General features: G+C 47.4%; 2 protein-coding genes across 2 annotated transcripts in view; one reads left to right on the top strand and one right to left on the bottom strand.

Moving 5' to 3' along the window:
• The window catches only part of LOC118675072 (CUB and sushi domain-containing protein 2-like), a 347,464-nt gene that overhangs the window by 255,247 nt on the left and 73,602 nt on the right, over positions 1-18,615 (top strand). The gene's annotated exons all lie outside the window — the stretch shown is intronic.
• Positions 13,098-13,694, bottom strand: HMGB4 (high mobility group box 4). Its single transcript, XM_036350721.1, has one exon. The coding sequence runs from the start codon at positions 13,683-13,685 to the stop codon at positions 13,098-13,100; it is 588 nt and encodes a 195-aa protein (XP_036206614.1). The 5' UTR covers positions 13,686-13,694.

Below are 18,615 nucleotides of genomic sequence, written 5' to 3'. Positions count from 1 at the left end.
AAAGGAAATACGTACTTTCCAAACCAGAGCCAAGAAAGCAGCTTAGACCCTCCTACAAGCAAAGGTCTAGGAGCAGGAAGTTCCAGGGCATTAAATCATCATCAGAAGTTGACTAGCCTCAGAGCCCTTGCAGCAAGGGATGGGAAGGAGCAGTGATCCAACAGCTACCATGAGAGGCAGTAGAGTGGGGGTGCTGGAGCCAGAATGCCTGAGTTCTTCTACTTGATAACTGTGTGACCTTAGATAAGTCACTTAACCTTTCTGTCCCGTTGTCTTCTCACCTGCTAACAGAGGTTATAAGAGAATCTGTCTCATGGGCTTGATGTATTAGATGAGTCATACATACATGTAGGTACTTAGGGTAGTGGCTGGCATACAGCAAATGCTAAGTGTGCTAAGTATTGTTCTCAGGGGCTTTATACTGTGTCTTTTAATTTTATTCTCCCAGTAACCCTGGGAAACAGATTTTTATATTCCCATCTATACTAATAAAAGGGTAATATGCTAATTAGACTGAATAGACCAGACGTCTTCCAGATGTCCTTCCGGACAAAGCCATAGTAGTGGAGGCCGAGGCAGAGGCTGTTAGGGGTGATCAGGTAGGCAGGCAGGGTGGTTAGGGATGATCAGGCCATCAGAGGAGAGCAGTTAGAGGCGATCAAGCCAGCAGGGGAAGCAGTTAGGGGCGATCAGGCAGGCAGGCAGGTGAACAGTTAGGAGTCAGCGGTGCCGGATTGTGAGAGGGATGTCCCAGATTGTAGAAGGTGCAGGCCAGGCTGAGTGAACCCCGCTCCTCCCCCAGTGCACAAATTTCATGCATCGGGCCTCTAGTTATGTAGAAGAAGACATTGAATCTCTGATGCTAGTAAGCAGCACAGACAGATTTCTAAAGTGGACATGTCTGGCTCTCAATCCCATGCTGTGTCTACTTTCTCATCATGTCCCCTCCATGGTCATATTCCTGGCCTCCTATAATCATACCCCTGCCCTCCAGCCCCCTGAGTCCCTCCGCACTCACATCACAGTGCCACCCCCTACCCATGACAGCTCTTCTCTGAGCCTCAACTGTGTTATTGCTGCCAACTTCCACAATAATGGGGCTGAGAGAGGGCAGCAGAGCCTGAGGGCTGAAAACTGGCCCAGCACCATCAGGTAGCCGCAGCGTTGCTGGGAGCTGGCCTGGCGAGAACGTGTGTTCTCCTGCTGAACATGAGCATCGACACCAGGCATAGCCACGCTATGATTGATGGATGAAGTAAAATACAAGCCTACTTCATACTCATGTCTGAACTCACACAAAAGCAAGAGCATTTCCAAAATACAAAAATGACGAAACATTCCTCCCTCTGCATCTTGGCCCATATGAGTGACAACTGTTCTTTACGGATTACAACTTTACTTTTTCTTTACTCCTCCCACCTTCTGGATAAAATTTATTAAGCACTCAATCAGAGAATTACACCTACTTCCTAACAGCCTCCAATCCAGAGCAAAGCTCCTCTTCCTTGAACTCTTCCCCTAATCACCTAACACAAGCTCAGACCCTGTAAGTTCTTTCCAACACTCCAACCCTTCCCCCCCCCCGGCCACCCACAGTTCCCTGTACTGTGTACCCTCCTTGTTGCCACGAGCCAATAATCCCAACTTTGTTCAGCTGCAGCTGGGTTCCCGAGGGTCTCTGGCTGTGGGGGGAGAGGGGTGAGTGGCCATCCACACTGCCTTCTGGAATTAAATGTGATGATGCCTGGAGAGCACTTAGAAATAGGGCCTGGTACACAGTAAGTAAGTAACATGCTAGTTTTGACATTATATTGATTACAAAAAATGTGCCTATCCTTTGGCCAGAGCTGGCATGCACCCATGAACTCTCACTGGCCAGCTCTCTTCCTTTCTGAAGTCCCTGCAGACACCTCCTAGGGGTGCCTGGGCACTGCAGCATGCCCCTTTTGCATTTCACATACCTTTACTGCCCACCACAGACCCCACGCCTCTGAAAAGCTTTATCAGTCATGACATTCAGGGTGTGGTGTGCCCCTTGGGCCTCCTCGGAGGACATGCTCTCAGGGTAGTTAGGGAGCACAAAAGGTGGAAGACAGGCCAGGTCAGCAGAGGAGCGACAGTCAGGCTTCAGCAGCCCTTCCCACTTTCTAGCAGAGCGGACACTGCAAAGAGAAGTTCCCTCACCCACTTGCCACAGCTGCATGGCCAAAGGAGCCTGGCCAGATTCCGCCACAAAAATGCACTGGCAGCTGCATCTGCGAGGGGTAGCCAGGGGGAACACAGAGGTCTCCCTGCCCACTGTGGCTAATTGCAGATCATGCATTAAAAATGCAGAGCTGCATCTGTTCATTGCAATGTGAGTATCGAGGAACTTACGTGGCTTGTAATGATGGGTTGTGGTGTGAAAGGAGAAAATGCTTATTCTGCCTGTGGGCCAGAGGCACAGCTGTGAGCAGGGAGCCTGAGATGTGGTTTCTGATGCCCAGAAAATCCTCTGGGTGCCAGCCAAGCCCTTCCTCAGAGGTGCCAAGGGATAGATCCAGGTATTTCTCTGGAAATGCAAATTACATAAGCAGCCCTAGCCGGTTTGGCTCAGTGGATAGAGCACCGGCCTGCGGACTGAGGGGTCCCCGGTTCGGTTCCAGTCGGGGGCATGTGCCTTGGTTGCGGGCGCATCCCCAGTGGGGGGTGTGCGGGAGGCAGCTGATTGATGTTTCTCTCTCATCGATGTTTCTGGCTCTGTCTTCCTCTCCCTTCCTCTCTGTAGAAAATCAATGGAGTATATTAAAAAAAAAAATTACATAAGCAGTCAGGCACAGAGTGTGTGTCTAGGTGCCCAGGGGTCCTTCTGGCCCAACTCTGCGGAGTTCCTGGGAAGAGGGGGTCCAACTGCTGCCAGGTGGGGCACAGGAGGAGCAGCATACATCTCCTTTTCTAGCAAGCATGTGCTAAGCACCTAGCACCCAGCCTCATCTTGGATCCTCCTCACAGTTCACGCCTTATTGCATTTTTTAATAAATAGAACTAGAGGCCTGGTGCATGAAAATTTGTGTACTGTTTGGGGGGGAGGGGGTCCTTCAGCCCTACCTGCCCCTTCACAGGGAGCCCTCAGGGGATGTCCTACTGATGGCTTAGGCCCGCACCCCGAGAGGAGCGGGCCTAAGCTGCAGTCTGGCCTCCCTCTGGGGGAGGGGAAGGCTGATTAGGGGAAGGTGCCGCCCTATCACCCTGCTGCTGCTGCCACTGCCGGCCACTGTGGCCCTTGGCCCTTGCAGTCGCCACGGCTTTGTCCAGAAGGACGTCTGAAAGGACGCTCAGCTGTTTGATCTAATTAGCATATTATGCTTTTATTATTACAGATAGATTATTAGAGAAGACTAGAGGCCCGATCCATGAAAATTCGTTCAAGAGTAGGCCTTCCTTCCCCCAGCTGCTGGCACTGGCTTCCCTCAGGTACCTGGGACCCGGGCTCTGGGCTTCCCTCCTCCAGCCGCCAGCAGGCACCTGGGACCCAGGCTGGCTTCCCCCAGGCTGCCCACAGGCAACCGGACCCAGGCTAGCTTCCCTCTGGCCCTGGCTTCGTCAGGAAGGATGTCCGGAATGACATCCAGAAGATGTTCAGTCTAATTAGCATATTATCCTTTTATTATTATTGATAGTTACATGTAAATCACCTCAAACCATACCAGACAAGGCATAGGCAGTAAATAAAAGTTTGCCGCAGCAGCCTCCCTTTATCTGTGGTTTTGCTTTCTGTGATTTCAGTTACCCATCATCCACCATGGTCTAAAAATATCAAATGGAAAATTCCAGAAATAAACAATTCATAAGTTTTAAACTGCACATCATCTACTAGTGTGATGAAATCTCATGCGTCTGGCTTCATCCTGCCCGGCATGTGAAAGGTCCCTTTGTTCAGCATCTGCATGCTGTATGTGCTAGCTGCCTGATAGTGACTTAGCATCCCTCTTGGATATCAAACAGACTGTCACAGTGTGGCAGTGCTTGTGTTCAAGTAACCCTTATATATTACTTCATCGTGGCCCCATGATGAAGGGTAGTTGTGCTGGCAATTCAGATGTGCCATAGAAGTGCTTGTTAAATATTGTGAGAAGGTTACGAGGAGCCTAATGCTATGTCACAGTGCCTACATCATTTGCCTCACTTCATCTCATTGTGTGGGCATTTTATCGTCTTACATTATTACAAAAAGTGTGAGTTCAGTACAAGATATTTTTAGAGAGAGAGACCGCATAACTTTTACCACAGTATATTGCTACAATTGTACTGTTTTATTATTAGTTATTGTTGTTAACCTCTTACTGTGCTTAATTTATAAGTTAAACATTATTATAGGTGTGTATATATAGGAAAAGCACAGTATATGCAGGGTTTAGTACTATCTGTGGTTTCAGGCACCCACAGGAGTTCTTAGAATGTATCTCCTGTGGATGGGGGGGGGGGGGTGCTACTGTATTATTACTTTATTTCATGTCAAGCCTTATATTCAGTTATAAGGTTACTGGGATGAATATAGCAACATCCCTGCTCTCTTCCACAAGTTAGGGTGATAAACCATAGTTAGAATGTGATATTCAGTAGGAGGCAATGTTTCATGGAAACACAGAGAGAGGATGGGAGGGTCAAAGAGGGCTTCCTGGAGGAAGGGACACCTGACCTGAGTCCTGTAGGACAGATGGAAGTTCAGCAAACCTAAAAGGTAGGAAATTTGATCCCAGCCTGGAGTAGCATGTGCAAGGCCCTGAGGAGTTTTAGAATATGGTGTTTCTGTGTAGCAGGACCTTGGGATGAGTGTAGTAGGTATCTATTGCTATGTGATAAGTTACCCCAAAACAAGTGGCTCAAAACATTGATTATCTTACATTTTCTGTGTGATAGGAGTCTGGGTGTAGCTTAACTGGGTTCTCTGGCTTAGGGTTTCTCACAAGGCTGCAATCAGGATGTCTGTCAGGGCTGCACTCATCTCAGAGCCAAACTGGGGGAAAGAACTTGCTCCAAGCTTACTCACATGATTGTCTGAAGGACTGAGCTCCTCAGTGCTGTTGACTAGTTCTTTTCCACGGGCAGCTTTCAGCAGGCCTGTTCACTTCAGCAGAGCAAGCCAGAGAGAGACAGTAAGACAAGAATCACAGTCTTATATGTATAACCTAATCTCAGAGTGGCAGCTCATCACTTGTGCTGTATCCTATTTGTGAGAAGCAAGTCACTAAATCCAGCCCACACATAAAGGGAGGGAAGGGCGTACAAGGGCATGAATATCAGGATATAAAGATCATTTAGTCATTTCTGAAGATGTCTACCACAACTGCCCTCAGGCCCCCAATGATAATGTCCCTTCACCATGCAAAACACAGTAATCTCTTTCCAGGGTCCCCCAAAAGCTCATCATAGAATCAGGTTCAGGTGTGGATGCAGCTCTTGGGTATGTTCCTTAAGTACAGATTCTAGAATACTGTTTCTCCGGATCTGTAGGTCTGTGAAACTAAAAAGACAAGTTATATATGCCCCACATGCCCAATATGTACAGGGCTGGGATAGGCCTAGGGCCGTGGTTGGCAAACTGCGGCTCGAGAGCCTCATGCGGCTCTTTGGCCCCTTGAGTGTGGCTCTTCCTAAGCCTTAGGAGTACCCTAATTAAGTTAATAACAATGTACCTACCTATATAGTTTAAGTTTAAAAAAATTTGGCTCTCAAAAGAAATTTCAATCGTTGTACTGTTGATATTTGGCTCTGTTGACTAATGAGTTTGCCGATCACTGGCCTAGGGCAATGGCTATAGACCAGCGATGGCGAACCTTTTGAGTTCGGCATGTCAGCATTTTGAAAAACCCTAACTTAACTCTGGTGCCGTGTCACATATAGAAATTTTTTTATATTTGCAACCATAGTAAAACAAAGACTTATCTATTTGATATTTATTTTATATACTTAAATGCCATTTAACAAAGAAAAATCAACCAAAAAAATGAGTTCACGTGTCACCTCTGACATGCATGTCATAGGTTCGCCATCACTGCTGTACACTGTCCTCCTCATAAAGGTATCTTTGATCCATAACAGTTCTGAAATCCATCCAGGAAGATGCTCGTAGATTTTTTTATTCGTTTCAAAATCTTGAAGTAATTCTCTCTGACTCTTAGCTCCGCCTTCTGAGCTGTTGGTTCCTCCCTCTGAGTCATCCTTCTTTTTCCATGAACAGAAACACATGCTTGAGGCTGACTTTTCCTCAGTTGGCTTCCTACTGCCAGGTCTGGGTGTCCCCTGACCTTTTACTTTGTGCTGTCTCTGCCCCTGTCAGGCAAAGCCCCCATGCTTCTTCTGATAATAGGTTTCTTAAAAACGTTGTGGGTCTCCTAGACATTTCATTGAGATTCACTTACACAAAAGCCACACCCACAGATTTCTCTGAACTAAATCCCTGTCTACCTTGGGCTTCTGCTGGGATGGCCAGGGGACAATGCTCTCAGGCTTCCCAGAGGCCCCGTTGTTTGACCTAGAGGATTTGTGAGGCACCCTAATCTCTTTAAAGGGCCTTTGTGTGACTAAGTAAGACTCTGATCCCCTTGATCTGCCTGAGGTCTTAACCAAAGGCTGCAGTCACAGCCTCGGCTTTATCTCCAGTCCACCTTTTCCTGATAGTGCTCAAAAACCATTTTTTTTTTAAATTTTAGCATTTTTTGATATCTTGGGAGACTGAGTATTTTCAAAACTAGCAAGTCCTGGGTCCTTTTTATTTAACAATCTTTCCCTAGTTTTGTATCTCTTCTCACATAAGCAGCAAAAAGGAACCCAACAGTACCGCCCACACTTAGCTTAGACTTGACTTTAGCTGGGCCACTAAGTTTAATAGGCACATGCTCTGCCTTCCAAATAACTGCAGACAGCAGTGTCACTAGCTTCCTGCAACCACATAGCAAGGGCCCCTCCCCATTGTCCAGTAACCTGCTCCCCATGTCCTCTGAGCCCTCACTGGCAGCATCCTTAAAATCCGGATTTCTCCAACCAGCTCCTCAGAACACTCCCAGCCTCTCCCACTGCCTGGCCACAGCCGTCTCATGTATTTGATATTTTTCAGGACACTATCCTTCTCTTGGTACCAGCATGTGCATTCATGATGACTTTTAGTTTGTTACAAATTATCCCAAACCTAAGTTTGGCATGAAACAACAACTATGTTAGTTTCTGTGGGTCAGGAATTGTCACGGCTTAGGTGGGCTGTCACAGCTGCAGTATAGGTGTCCCCGGAGGTGGGTAGTGATCCCCTCCACACTCACTCATGGCTGTTGGCGGGATGCATTTCCTTGCAGGCGCTTTGACTGAGGGCCTGTGTTCTTCACTGGGCATTGATCAGAAGCCACCCTCTCAGTTCCTTGCCACAGGAGCCTCTCCATAGGGCCGCTTTCAGCATGTCAGATTGCTTAGAGCAGTGATTCTCAACCTTCTGGCCCTTTAAATACAGTTCCTCATGTTGTGACCCAACCATAAAATTATTTTCGTTACTACTTCATAACTGTAACGTTGCTACTGTTATGAATCGTAATGTAAATATCTGATATGCAGGATGGTCTTAGGCGACCCTTGTGAAAGGGCCTTTCGACCACCAAAGAGGTCGCAACCCACGGGTTGAGAAGCGCTGGCTTATAGTGAGCAAGCAAGGAAGTGAGAGAGAGGGAGTCACAGAGTCTTTTATAGCCTAGTCACTTCTGAAGAAGAGACACCCTGTCACTTTTGCCCTATCCTGTGCATTAAAAATAAGTCCCTAGGTCCAGCCCTCACTCAAAGGAATCGCACAAGGGTGTGAATACCAGGAATTAGGGATCCCCGTGAGCCATGTCAGAAGCTGAGTGTGGGGGATAGTGCAGCTAACGAGGCAGCCATGGCCTGATTATGCCGTGTCAGACTCCCATAGGTGATGGCAACAATGGAAACATTTCACTGTTGAAGGGGCGGAGTCTCGAAACATTACTCAGTAGCCAGAGCAGAGGGAGAATTGGAAAGAGAGTGATGGGTGGGAGAACTGTTGCAAGGAAACTGTCACAGGGGATGGCCACACAAGGGAACGCTCATTGTATCACTGCGGACCTGACCCAGAGGTCAAAGCCAGTCTTCGGGGTCACATGGCCCCTTAGGACCTTTGGCTATGCTCTTCCTCCTATTTCAGCTGCATTTTGTGTGTTGTTCTCACCTTTAAACCGTCCTTTAAATCTAGGGCAGGCACCCCGGTTCATGAAACACTTCTTGCACACCAGGCCTCATTTACAGTGACATCCCAGACATTTCATGTATTCTCCTGCACACCTGTCGCAGGTAGTGCTTGTGGGAGTGTGATTCGAGGCGCAGGTCAGGACTAATGGGTGTCAGTGCCTTTGTGACCTCACCCTGATGGCCTCACCCTCTCCATGGACCTGACCTCAGCCTTTAGTGGAGGCTGAAATCAACTATACGATCCCAAGTTGCTGTGTGGCCCAACACTAACTGATTGTTTGCAACTGGGATCAACTTGCTGTTGGGATTTGAGGGAACCCCAGTAAATAAATATATTCTTCCCCTATGAGTTCAGAATTAATTGGCAGGTATGGGAGAAAGACAGATGAGGATCAGCCTGTCACCCTTACTACTGATGAACCCAGTGGTGAGCAGACCTGAACACTCTCCTCAGTGGGGGTGGGGGAGGAGAAAGAAGAGCATGGTCACGCCTCCTCCCAACTCACCAAGCAGATGAACCAGGCCACCAGGCTGCAAGGGGGAGAGAATTCCTCTGTGGCCTGGGAACAGGAGCCTCAGGATCACATGGGAACTTTTAGAAATGCAAAGTATAGGTGCGACTCCCGGAAACATTGACTCTAACTACGCTTGGGCCCACAATCTGTTTTACTAAGCTCGGAGGTGATTCTAATACAGGTCAAAGCGGAGACCCACTGGTCTAGTGGGAGCTGTTCCGCATGGAAATAGGAGACCCAGGAAGAAATGTTGCCCTGGAGCATTCTCCCAGCTGTGCCCACCTCCCCCCACCCCTTACCCCTATTCCTAGAAAATGAAGCCTAAGAGAAGTTCCATAGTGGATTTTTAGCTTACAGCTGCTACAAGGAATGCCAGGTAGAGTCTCCTCTCCAAAAGGGATAAATGCCACAGATTTGATATTTGCTAGTCACACCTGTTTCTCTCACAGACTGTGGAGGGACTAACATCCCTTTGTTGGCATTTGATAGTCTCTAAAGACTCGAGAATGACCAGTAACTGGAAGTTATGGATGGAAGCATATGGCTCTTCATGCTCTGTGGCTTCCCGGTTGCACTTAGATTTCAAAATAAACTTGATAATGCCTGCCCCTCTCCAGCCTCATCTCACCAACACTCTCACACCTTCAGACATCCCTTCAATATGCCAAGCTTGCTCCTGCCTCAGGACCTTTGCACTTGCTGTCCTGCTGCTTGAAGAACTCTCCTCAGACCCTGACATGCCTGGCTCCTTCTTGCCCTCTAAATCCAAACCCACATGTCATCTCTGACCACCCATTTAAGGTGCCATCAGCCCCACATATCACTGTCAAGCTCACTGCCCTGATTTATTTTCTTCAGAACACTTGACACTTTCAAAAAATGACCTGGTGTGTTTGTTGACTTAGTCTTTGTCTCCCCCTTACTGGAATGTAAGAGATCAGGGACCTTGCTGTATCCATAGCATCAAGACAGTTCCTAGTCTATTGCAGGCCTAACATTTACATAAATATTTGTTGAATAAATGAATAGATGAATGAGTTAATGGACGCAGGAAAAGGTTCTAAGAGCCCAGTAGAGCGTTTTCGTCAACAACCAGAGGATGACGGGCCCAAAGACCCTGCCTTCCTCTTCCCACAGGGAGGATCAACTGGGCCAGTGGAGCGGGTCTGGAATGCAGGCACCACACCAGAGTTTCCACCTGCTTTTCCTGTCACCCTTACCTTAAGCATAGGCTTCCCCCTTCTCCTCACCCTTCCCTGCCTCCCCCTTCACTGTCATTACATTATAGTCATTAGAAGCCAGCAGATTCGCACCCTCCTGTTGGCTTTTTCATAAAGAAATGTTAATGGAGTTATTTTTCAGCAGGGTCGCTGCAAACTGTTGTCAAAAACGCTGACTTGGCCACCCACATTGACATAATTAATCACACAGGAAACCAGAAAGAGGTGGCATGAGGGCTGGGCCCAGCTGTGTAGCTGCACCCACCAAGAGCCCACAGGTCAGGCTGGAAACAAGACAGTGCAACTAGAAACATTGCCAAGTAGTTCAAGTCAGGATCGAATGAGCACTGGGGGTGCTCCTCTAGCTTCAAGCAACTGGTAACAGAGGAGAGGAAATTAAACAGGTAGGGTGGAGACTGGAAGGAGAAATACGGTTAAAGACAGTCTCTTCTAGAATTATAAGGAAGATGGCATTTATTGAGTATTGTATTAGTTATCTATTGCTGGGTAACAAATCACCCTAAGCTTATTGGCATCAAACAACATACATTTATTATCTCCCTGTTTTCTGGGGGATCAGGAATCCAGTTACAACTTAGCTGGGCCCATTGCTTGAAGTCTCACAGGGCTGAAATCAAGGTGTCATCCTGAGCTGAGTCCTCCTCTAGGGCTTAGCTGAGGAAGGACCTACTTTCCCACTCGTGTGGTTGCTGCAGTTCCTGTAGTTGTAGGGCTGAGACCTTCAGCTTTTTGTGGTTATTGGTCTGAGGCCACCTCATCTCCTGAGACTTCCCACTGCTCCTCGCCACGTGGGCTTCCCCAGATTGAAAGCTTACTTTGTCAAACCAGCAAGGAGAATCCGTAGAGCCAATCAACCATGAAGACTATCATCACATAGCCATGGAAGTTGCTTCCCGTCCTCCTTGCCCTACTCTATTGGTTGGAAGCAAGTCACAGATTCTACCCACAGTTAATGGGAGGGGATCGGTACAGTGGGTGTGGGGAAGGGGAGCCATGGGAGAGCCTAGGGTGTTCACCACAGACCCTATTATGTGTTAAGGGCTATGGCAGATACTTTTGTATGTGTTACATCATTTACTAACTAAAACAATCTATAAGGCAGGCATTACTGCATTGCATAGATGAGAAACCCGAGACACAGAGGATTGGGAACTTGCCCAAGGTCCTGTGAAGGTTAAGATGGGAGCCACTTCTATCGTGACACCAAGCTGATCTGTGCAAGCTTAGAGGCTGAGGTTCAGCATCTTTATAGTGAAGTGCAGGGCCTGTGGGAGGAAGGGAAGGGGTTAGCAAGATTATTATAGCTCTCCATGAGACCAGGAGGAAAGGATGGGTGTGGTTGCATGTTGAGAAGAAAACTGAGAACACTTATGTCTGATGATCTCTATTTTCTCAGTGAGTGAGTGGAGGTTGGGCTGCAGGGGATGCCAAGGCAAGTTGGAACAGCAGCTATGGGGAATGAGAACGGGAACCTTGTCAGCATGAGTACAAGGTTGCCAAGTAGCATAAAGCTGCTTCCTCCGGGAAGACTTCGGTGGTTGCCTTGGTGAGTGGTACTCATCCTGCCCCAGCATGTTGTGTAGTCGTCACTTCCCTCATCCTGCCTCGCAGTGCTGTGGATTATCCCCACGTCCTCCATTCTTATCGGAAGGAACATTCTTGCCGGGCAGGAACCTAACAGTAATCCCTATTGGACTTCCTGGCACCCAGCACAGGGTCTGACACATGGGAGTCCTACATAATTCAGGATTCCTGCCTGATTTTAGACCCTGAATTTCTCAATGACACCATATTACCTCTCCTCCTCAAGGTTCACCCAGTTCTGACTTTTCAAAAATACATATTTTTCACTTTTGAAAGTAAAAGTTTAAACAGTAGAGTATAAAGTGTAAGTCCATCAGGGACTAAGGGTTGGAGGTGGGACTAGGGAGGTCTGTTGCATGCATAGCCTGGTGACAAAAAAGCAGGCTTGCAGTTAGACCCAGTCTATTTGATGTCAAGAAGTTGAGAGCCATTTTAAAATATTCCATCTGAATCTATATTGATTGGTATTAAATGTTGCCCACAGTATATTGTTGCCTGAAAAATAGTTACAGTACAGACAAACCCAGAACAGTTCCTGGTACAAATTTGCCTGTTTTGACTCCTTTTAAGTGGCAGAAAACCTAAGTCAAACCATCTTAAAGAAAAACTGAAATGTGAGGCCATCTTCAGTGATAAGTTCAGCCTGACAATGAGCCAAATGATTGTCATCAGCCCCCAGGCCTGCCTCCTCCCCTAGGACTCCTTGCACAAGTCCTGAGACCCACTCTCATTGGACCAATGTGGGTCACATGGTCATCACTGAACCAATCACTGAGGCCAGGGGGATTCCATCTCATCAAACTTTGGTTGGGCTGAGACAGGCTGCCAGTAGGCAAGAGGAAAAGGAATGAATGCCACATGGTGATAAAGGCAGCACATCTTTATTCTCTGTATGCTATCCTTATCTCCACAGAGAAATGGGTGGGTGCCTCCAAAATATCAACAGGGTTTTCTCCAACTTCTAGGACCTGGGGCACAAGCAGGCAGCTGTTTTCATAAAATCAGCCCCGAGCTTCATCCTAACCAGGATAGGGACCACCACTGGAGGTTCATCCTGACGCTAATGACATCCAAGCCTTACCGTGCTGTGGTTTATGCTGCAGGACCTGTTCTGAATTGTGGGGAAACGCAGTCCCCGAAGGCCCACCTGCACTCCAGGCTTCTGACCTCCTGGTGAGGAGGCTGGCAGGACTAGTGTTCATAGACCTGGCCTTGAGGAAGGCTGTGACCCTGAGCAGGGCCTTCCACCCCGGATAACCACTTGGAACTGGAGACTCCTCCCTTCATGACTCCTAGATCTTAGTACCGATCGGAGACCCACACACCCCCAACCCCCGCCCAAATGAAGCCCTGTAGGTTCTGACCACACACATCCCTTTGGACACTGTCACCACTTCTCTCAAAGTTGTCCCCTCCCCAGATCGGTTTCCAAACCCTACCACGCTACTCAAATCCACCAAGCGGCAGCCACGGCCACTAACGCCACACATGAGACCAGGGACAGGCAGTACAGTTGAATGGCCTTTTATTTCTAATGGGAGCCACCAGCTGCAGCGGCCTTAGCCTGCCTGCACCCTCTGCACGGGTTCCTCGCCGACCGTCTGAGATTCTTCCTGGCCATGCGTTGCTCGCGGTAGACTTTCAGCTCCTCGTAGTACTTAGCTCTCAGGATGGCCGCTCTCTCTTCGTACAGCTGCTTCTCCATGTCCGATTTTGCAGACCACAGCTTCCCTGAGGCCTTAGCCACCTGTATGACGGACCAGGTGGGATTCTCCCTCTTCAGCTGGGCATAGTGGTCTTGGCAGAAGAGTAGGAAGGATGATGGAGGCCGCCTGGGCGCGAGTGGGTCCCGCTTTCTCCGCTTTTTCTTCTTGCCAACATAATTCATCATCTCTTCCTGGTATCGGGCTTTGTCGAGCTTGGCCAGGGCTTCATATTTGGACTTTTCGTGCTTTGAGATGGACTTCCATTTTTCCGAACACTTTCTAGAGAACTCTTTAAAGCCAAGGAAGGTATTTGGCTGCTGCTCCTTAAACTTGTTTCTGTAATTCAATAAGAAATGGATGTAAGAAGAGACATTAACCTTGGGCCTTAGCTGTATTTCTTTTGCCATGTTCATCAGATCATATTTTTCTGGATTCAGTAACTTGGACAGCAGAGACTTTTGTCCCCACACTCCAGGAGCAATCTAGAAGGTGCTCTGCTTGTGGTGAATTGTCCTCTCTGTAAGAGCTGCAGGCAAGGGCCGGCCTTTTCAGTGGTAGTGACATTATTAAGTCGTAGAAGGGGATTGTGACATCATCCACAAACTGGCCACTCGTGGCATTTGCATAGAGGGACTCTCATTGGTTGGCTACACAATGGTCAATTTTTTGGCTTCTCATGAAAGATAACAATTTTTCTGGAGAAAGCTATTTAGTAGCGCCTTTCCCTGGACTATTTCTCCCTGGCTTCCTGGAGGCATCAGCTTTGCTCAGCTTCGGTTCCTCAGCTGCAGCAACAAACCATGGGATCTGCCTTCCTTGCCGTAACATTGACAAAATGCCTCTTCATCCCTTCCAAAGACAGGCTGGAGGTAAGGAACTCGAGGAGGTGGATGGCCCCAGAGCTGTCGTGATAAAATGGGAAGCCTTTCTGTTTGCTTTGAATAGTGGCAGCTCACACTGCACAAAGAGTTTAGTAGTAACTCTAAAAATAATCAGGCGTGACAGCTTTGACTCGCTTCCTGTCAGGACAGAGTTGTCTGATTTAAAACCTGAGCACTTGGGCTGTAAGTCTAAATTCTTCTTCCTCTGAAGAGATTTGAGGGAGGGGGGAGGGCAGAAGGGAGGAGAACCCTGACGTTTTGCTAATTGCATTTGAGATCTAATCCTTAGGATATCAGGTGGACTCATTTCAGGGTTCCCCACTTCTTGGGGTTAGAAGGCCCAGGTCTAACAGCTACATTCAAATAAGTTGGGCCTCTGGCCTTTTGTAAAAGCAGTTGCAAATATCCCACCAGTCTTCCAGCTGGAAGAAAAAGAAAAGTTCAAGTGTTGACCTTTGGTCACCAAGGGGTACTTGCTTAAATGATCATGGAGTTAATATAACTCAGTGGTTGATGATAGGACTAGCCGAACACCTCGGCTAGACTGGGACTAGAAAATTGAGCCTCATTAACATAAAACTTAACCTGTTTAAGGTAAAATATCCGGGAATAGGTGGGAGTGTGGATTTGGACTCATTTGCCTGACTCAGGCCTAGCTTCCTCCCTCTGATAGAAAACTAACTACTCCTGTGAGAGCCGAGGGTCCAGGTGAGCCTGACAAAGAAACTTGCCGAAGACTAGACTGCATTTAGAATTTTTGCCAAGTCCATTCCAAGGGCTCCAAGATTGACTTCATTTTCCATCTTGTGTGAAAGAAGGGTGGAAACCGACGAGAGACCCAGTCTTGAATTCTAGCCCAGTGCTGCCGAGGGCCACCCAAGCCCCCCTTTCTTGCTGTGAGCTTATTTATTTCTCATCTATAAAGTCAGTGTGGTGCACTGGCCAGAACAGGCCCTCCAGCTGACATGCTATAGTTCTGTGGCTGGATTTGGGGGCCTCTGAGATACCGGATGTCAGCTGAGAACGTCTGGGCTAAGCAGAGCAGAGAGGGGCCTGGCCATGAGAACAATTACTGAGGACATTTGTCAGCCCAAGTCGCTTTTTCCACTCCAATTTTTTCTCCCAAGAGACCACAGGTTGGCTCACAAGATGAACCCATGATAACTATCTGGGCCCACCAGATCTAGGAAGGAAAGATATAAAAGCGTAAAAGCTATGGCAGTCTTTGGTTGTTCGGGTCACATCCCTAACATGGAGGGATAAAGCGGGGGTCGAGGGTCCTTTGTCTGAAGCTTCCAGAGGGTAACTGCCCCCTGCTTTCTAGATCAGTGCTGTGTGTGCTGGTGTCTGAGGTCTGCCCCTCCAGAGCCCCTTACCTACCTCTGCGCTCTGCTCTCTGACCCATATGGACCACATCAATGGATCCTGTGTCCTCTGACTTCCATTTGTTTGGCCAGCGGAAATCCCAACAGGAGATGAAGGAGGGAGGAGGTGAGGTAAAGGCATTTACTCTCCTGGCTCCCTCCCAGGGGGCTCAGCTGGAGCTGGCTCTCAGTCCCTGGACCGAACACCTCGGCTTCTCCTTAAAGCATCCTCTCTAAATGACAGACCCCTTCCAGGTTCAGGAGCTGCCCCCTCTCCTTGCCCCCACCTGTCGAGGTGGCAGGAACTCTGCTTTAACTAGCCTCAAAGGACTAGCTGTCCCTTGTGTCTTTCCCACACCTTGCCCTTCCCTTTGTAAACAGCCTCTTTATTAAACACTCTTTGAATTCATCTAATTTGAGTGGCCATCTGTTTTCTGCTGGGGCCCTGATCAGTGCCATCCACTATGAACAGCCGTGAGGTGGATAAAGTGTGGACATCCGTCCAGGTAGGAGGGTATTGAGCTTCTGCATACCCAAGAGCAGAGCAGTCACACCATCTGGCATGGTCTGCATGGCCAGGAGTGCCGGCCAGGGCAGTGGCAGGACAAGACAACCAGGCCCAGGAAGAAGTGTCTCATATCCTTGAGATGACGTCCAGGCAGGGCCAGGCAGTAAATAGTTTAGGCTTTACAGGCCACACAGTTTCCGTTGCAAGTACTCAACTCTGCCCATTACAGCTCAAAAATAGCCGTAAACAATATGTAATGAATGAGGGCAGCCGTGTCTCAATAAAACTGCAAAAACATCTGCCATCCCCATCCATTTTACATCATGACCCATTTATTTATGCACATGCATACCTCATAATAATAATATTTACATAATGCCTAATTTGTGTCAGCCTCTCTTCTAAGCACTTTGCCTATATCAGTTCATTTAGTCCTCATAGGAGCCCTGTGTAATGGGATGGGGTGCTGTTTTTCTTCTGAAAGATAAATGTCTTTAAGCACAGACCTTACAGAAACAAAAGTTTTTTGAAACCTCCATTTTCTATTCTATTCTGTTATAATCTTCCTCTATTTTATTTTGTTATTTAAACTACAACCCACAGACTGATCTCATGACTCCTTAATTAGTTTGAAAAACACTGTCTTAGGCAAGCTGGGAGGGAGCTCCCCTTTACTTGGTGATAAAATGAAATGAAAATCAGAACATGGCCTTTGGAGCCAGACAGACATAAGTTCAAATTCTAGCTTCACCACTTACTAGGCTGAGTAATTCCGGGCAAGTCTAGCTCATTACATCCTTCTCTGTGCAAAGCTTTGAAGTGATGATAAAAGCAAGGATTAACTCATTGAAATAATAGAAGCCCCTGACACTCCCCATCTCCTACAGTGTGGGCTGGATTAGGGACTTGCTTCTAATGAATAGAATATGGAAAAAGATTCTATCTTTACAATGGAGGTACCAAGTAATCCAAGTGAACATCAAGCCGTGCTGATATCACATCCTCCCTGTCTATGATGTCATTAACAAGAGCAGCTCCCCTCTGTGGTATTCTCCCCCCAAATCCATAAACCCTGGTCTAATGAGGAGAAAATATTAGACAAAACCAAAGTTAATGAACATTCTAGAAAATACTTGACCAATACTCTCCAAAAGCATCATGGTCTTGAGAAAACAATGAAAGCATGAGAAATGGGCACAGATTGGAGGAGGCTCAGTAGATGTGGTTACTGAATATCCTGAGAAATGCTGGACTGGGTCCTGGAACAAGAGGGAAGTAATGGACAGAGTGGGCAGATCTGGATAAAGTCTTCAGTGGAGCTAGTGGTACTGTAGCAATGTTGATTTCTTAGTTTTGATACATGAACCATGGTTATATAAGTTGCTAATATTAGGGGAAGCTGCTTGAGTGGTATTCAGGAAATTTCTGTGCTAATTTTGCAACTCTATTCTCATTTCAAAATAGAAAGTTTTGGTGGTTTGTTTTTTTTTTAATCTCTTCAGCCCTGGCCAGTGTGGCTAATTTGGTTGGAGCATCATCTTGTATACATCAAAAGGTTGCAGGTTCGATTCCCAGCCAGGGCACATACCTGGATTGTGGATTTAATCCAGGGTCAGGGCATGTATGAGAAGCAACCAATCAATGTTTCTCACGTCAATGTCTCTCTCTCTCTTTCTCTTTCTTCTCTCTAAAATCAATAAAAACATATCCTTGGTGAGGATTTTTTTTAAAAAATCTCCCCAGCTGAAAGTATTGTGCGCCCAGGGTTGAGACAGCCTGCTCTGGACCCTTCTCCTTCAGGACACACGGGAGATTTTAAACTTCGATCACAGTAACATAAACTCTGGGCATATCTTGCAGTGTTTCTCAAATATGGGGGCATGCTGGAACCACCTGAGAAGCTTTAAAAAATCCCAGTGCTCAGGCCACAGTAACGGCAAGAGCAAAAGGACCAGGCACAGACAGGAATGTAATAAATGCTTTGATGCTTCCTCCACCCCCTCCTGCGGCTCCTCCACCTGTGGGCTGGGAATCAGTGGTTATGCGGGCCCTCTGAGCAAGGTATCTGTGGCAGGAAGAATGACTCCACCAAGACTCCAACATCTGTGAGTGTTAATTTGCACAGAAAAAGGAACTCTGCAGATGGTTTATGTTAAGGATTTTGAGCTGGGAGATTATCCTAGATTATCCAGGTGGGCCTGATGTCTTTTCATGGGTCCCTGTAAGAGGAATCAGGAGTGTCAGTGTTAAGGATGGAGATGTGATGACAGTTGCAGAGGGACAGAGTCTGAAAGAGATTTAAGGTGTTGCCCTGCTGGCTTTGAAGATGAAAAGACCACAAGCCAAGAAACGAGTCTGCTTAGACCAGCGGTTCCCATCCTGTGGGTCGCGACCCCTTTGGTTGTCAAATGACCCTTTCACAGGGGTCGCCTAAGACCATCCTGCATATCAGATATTTACATTATGATTCATAACAGTAACAACATTACAGTTATGAAGTAGCAACGAAAATAATTTTATGGTTGGGTCACAACATGAGGAACTGTATTTAAAGGGCCAGAAGGTTGAGAACCACTGGCTTAGATGCTGG

Source organism: Myotis myotis, unplaced genomic scaffold (assembly GCF_014108235.1).
Source record: "Myotis myotis isolate mMyoMyo1 unplaced genomic scaffold, mMyoMyo1.p scaffold_m19_p_2, whole genome shotgun sequence".
NCBI classification, from domain to species: domain Eukaryota; kingdom Metazoa; phylum Chordata; class Mammalia; order Chiroptera; family Vespertilionidae; genus Myotis; species Myotis myotis.
This window is presented reverse-complemented; position numbering and strand designations above follow the sequence as displayed.

Excerpts from the sequence above, each read along its gene's own strand:
- HMGB4 (XM_036350721.1), bottom strand. The coding sequence starts at position 13,685 with ATGAACATGGCAAAAGAAATACAGCTAAGGCCCAAGGTTAATGTCTCT.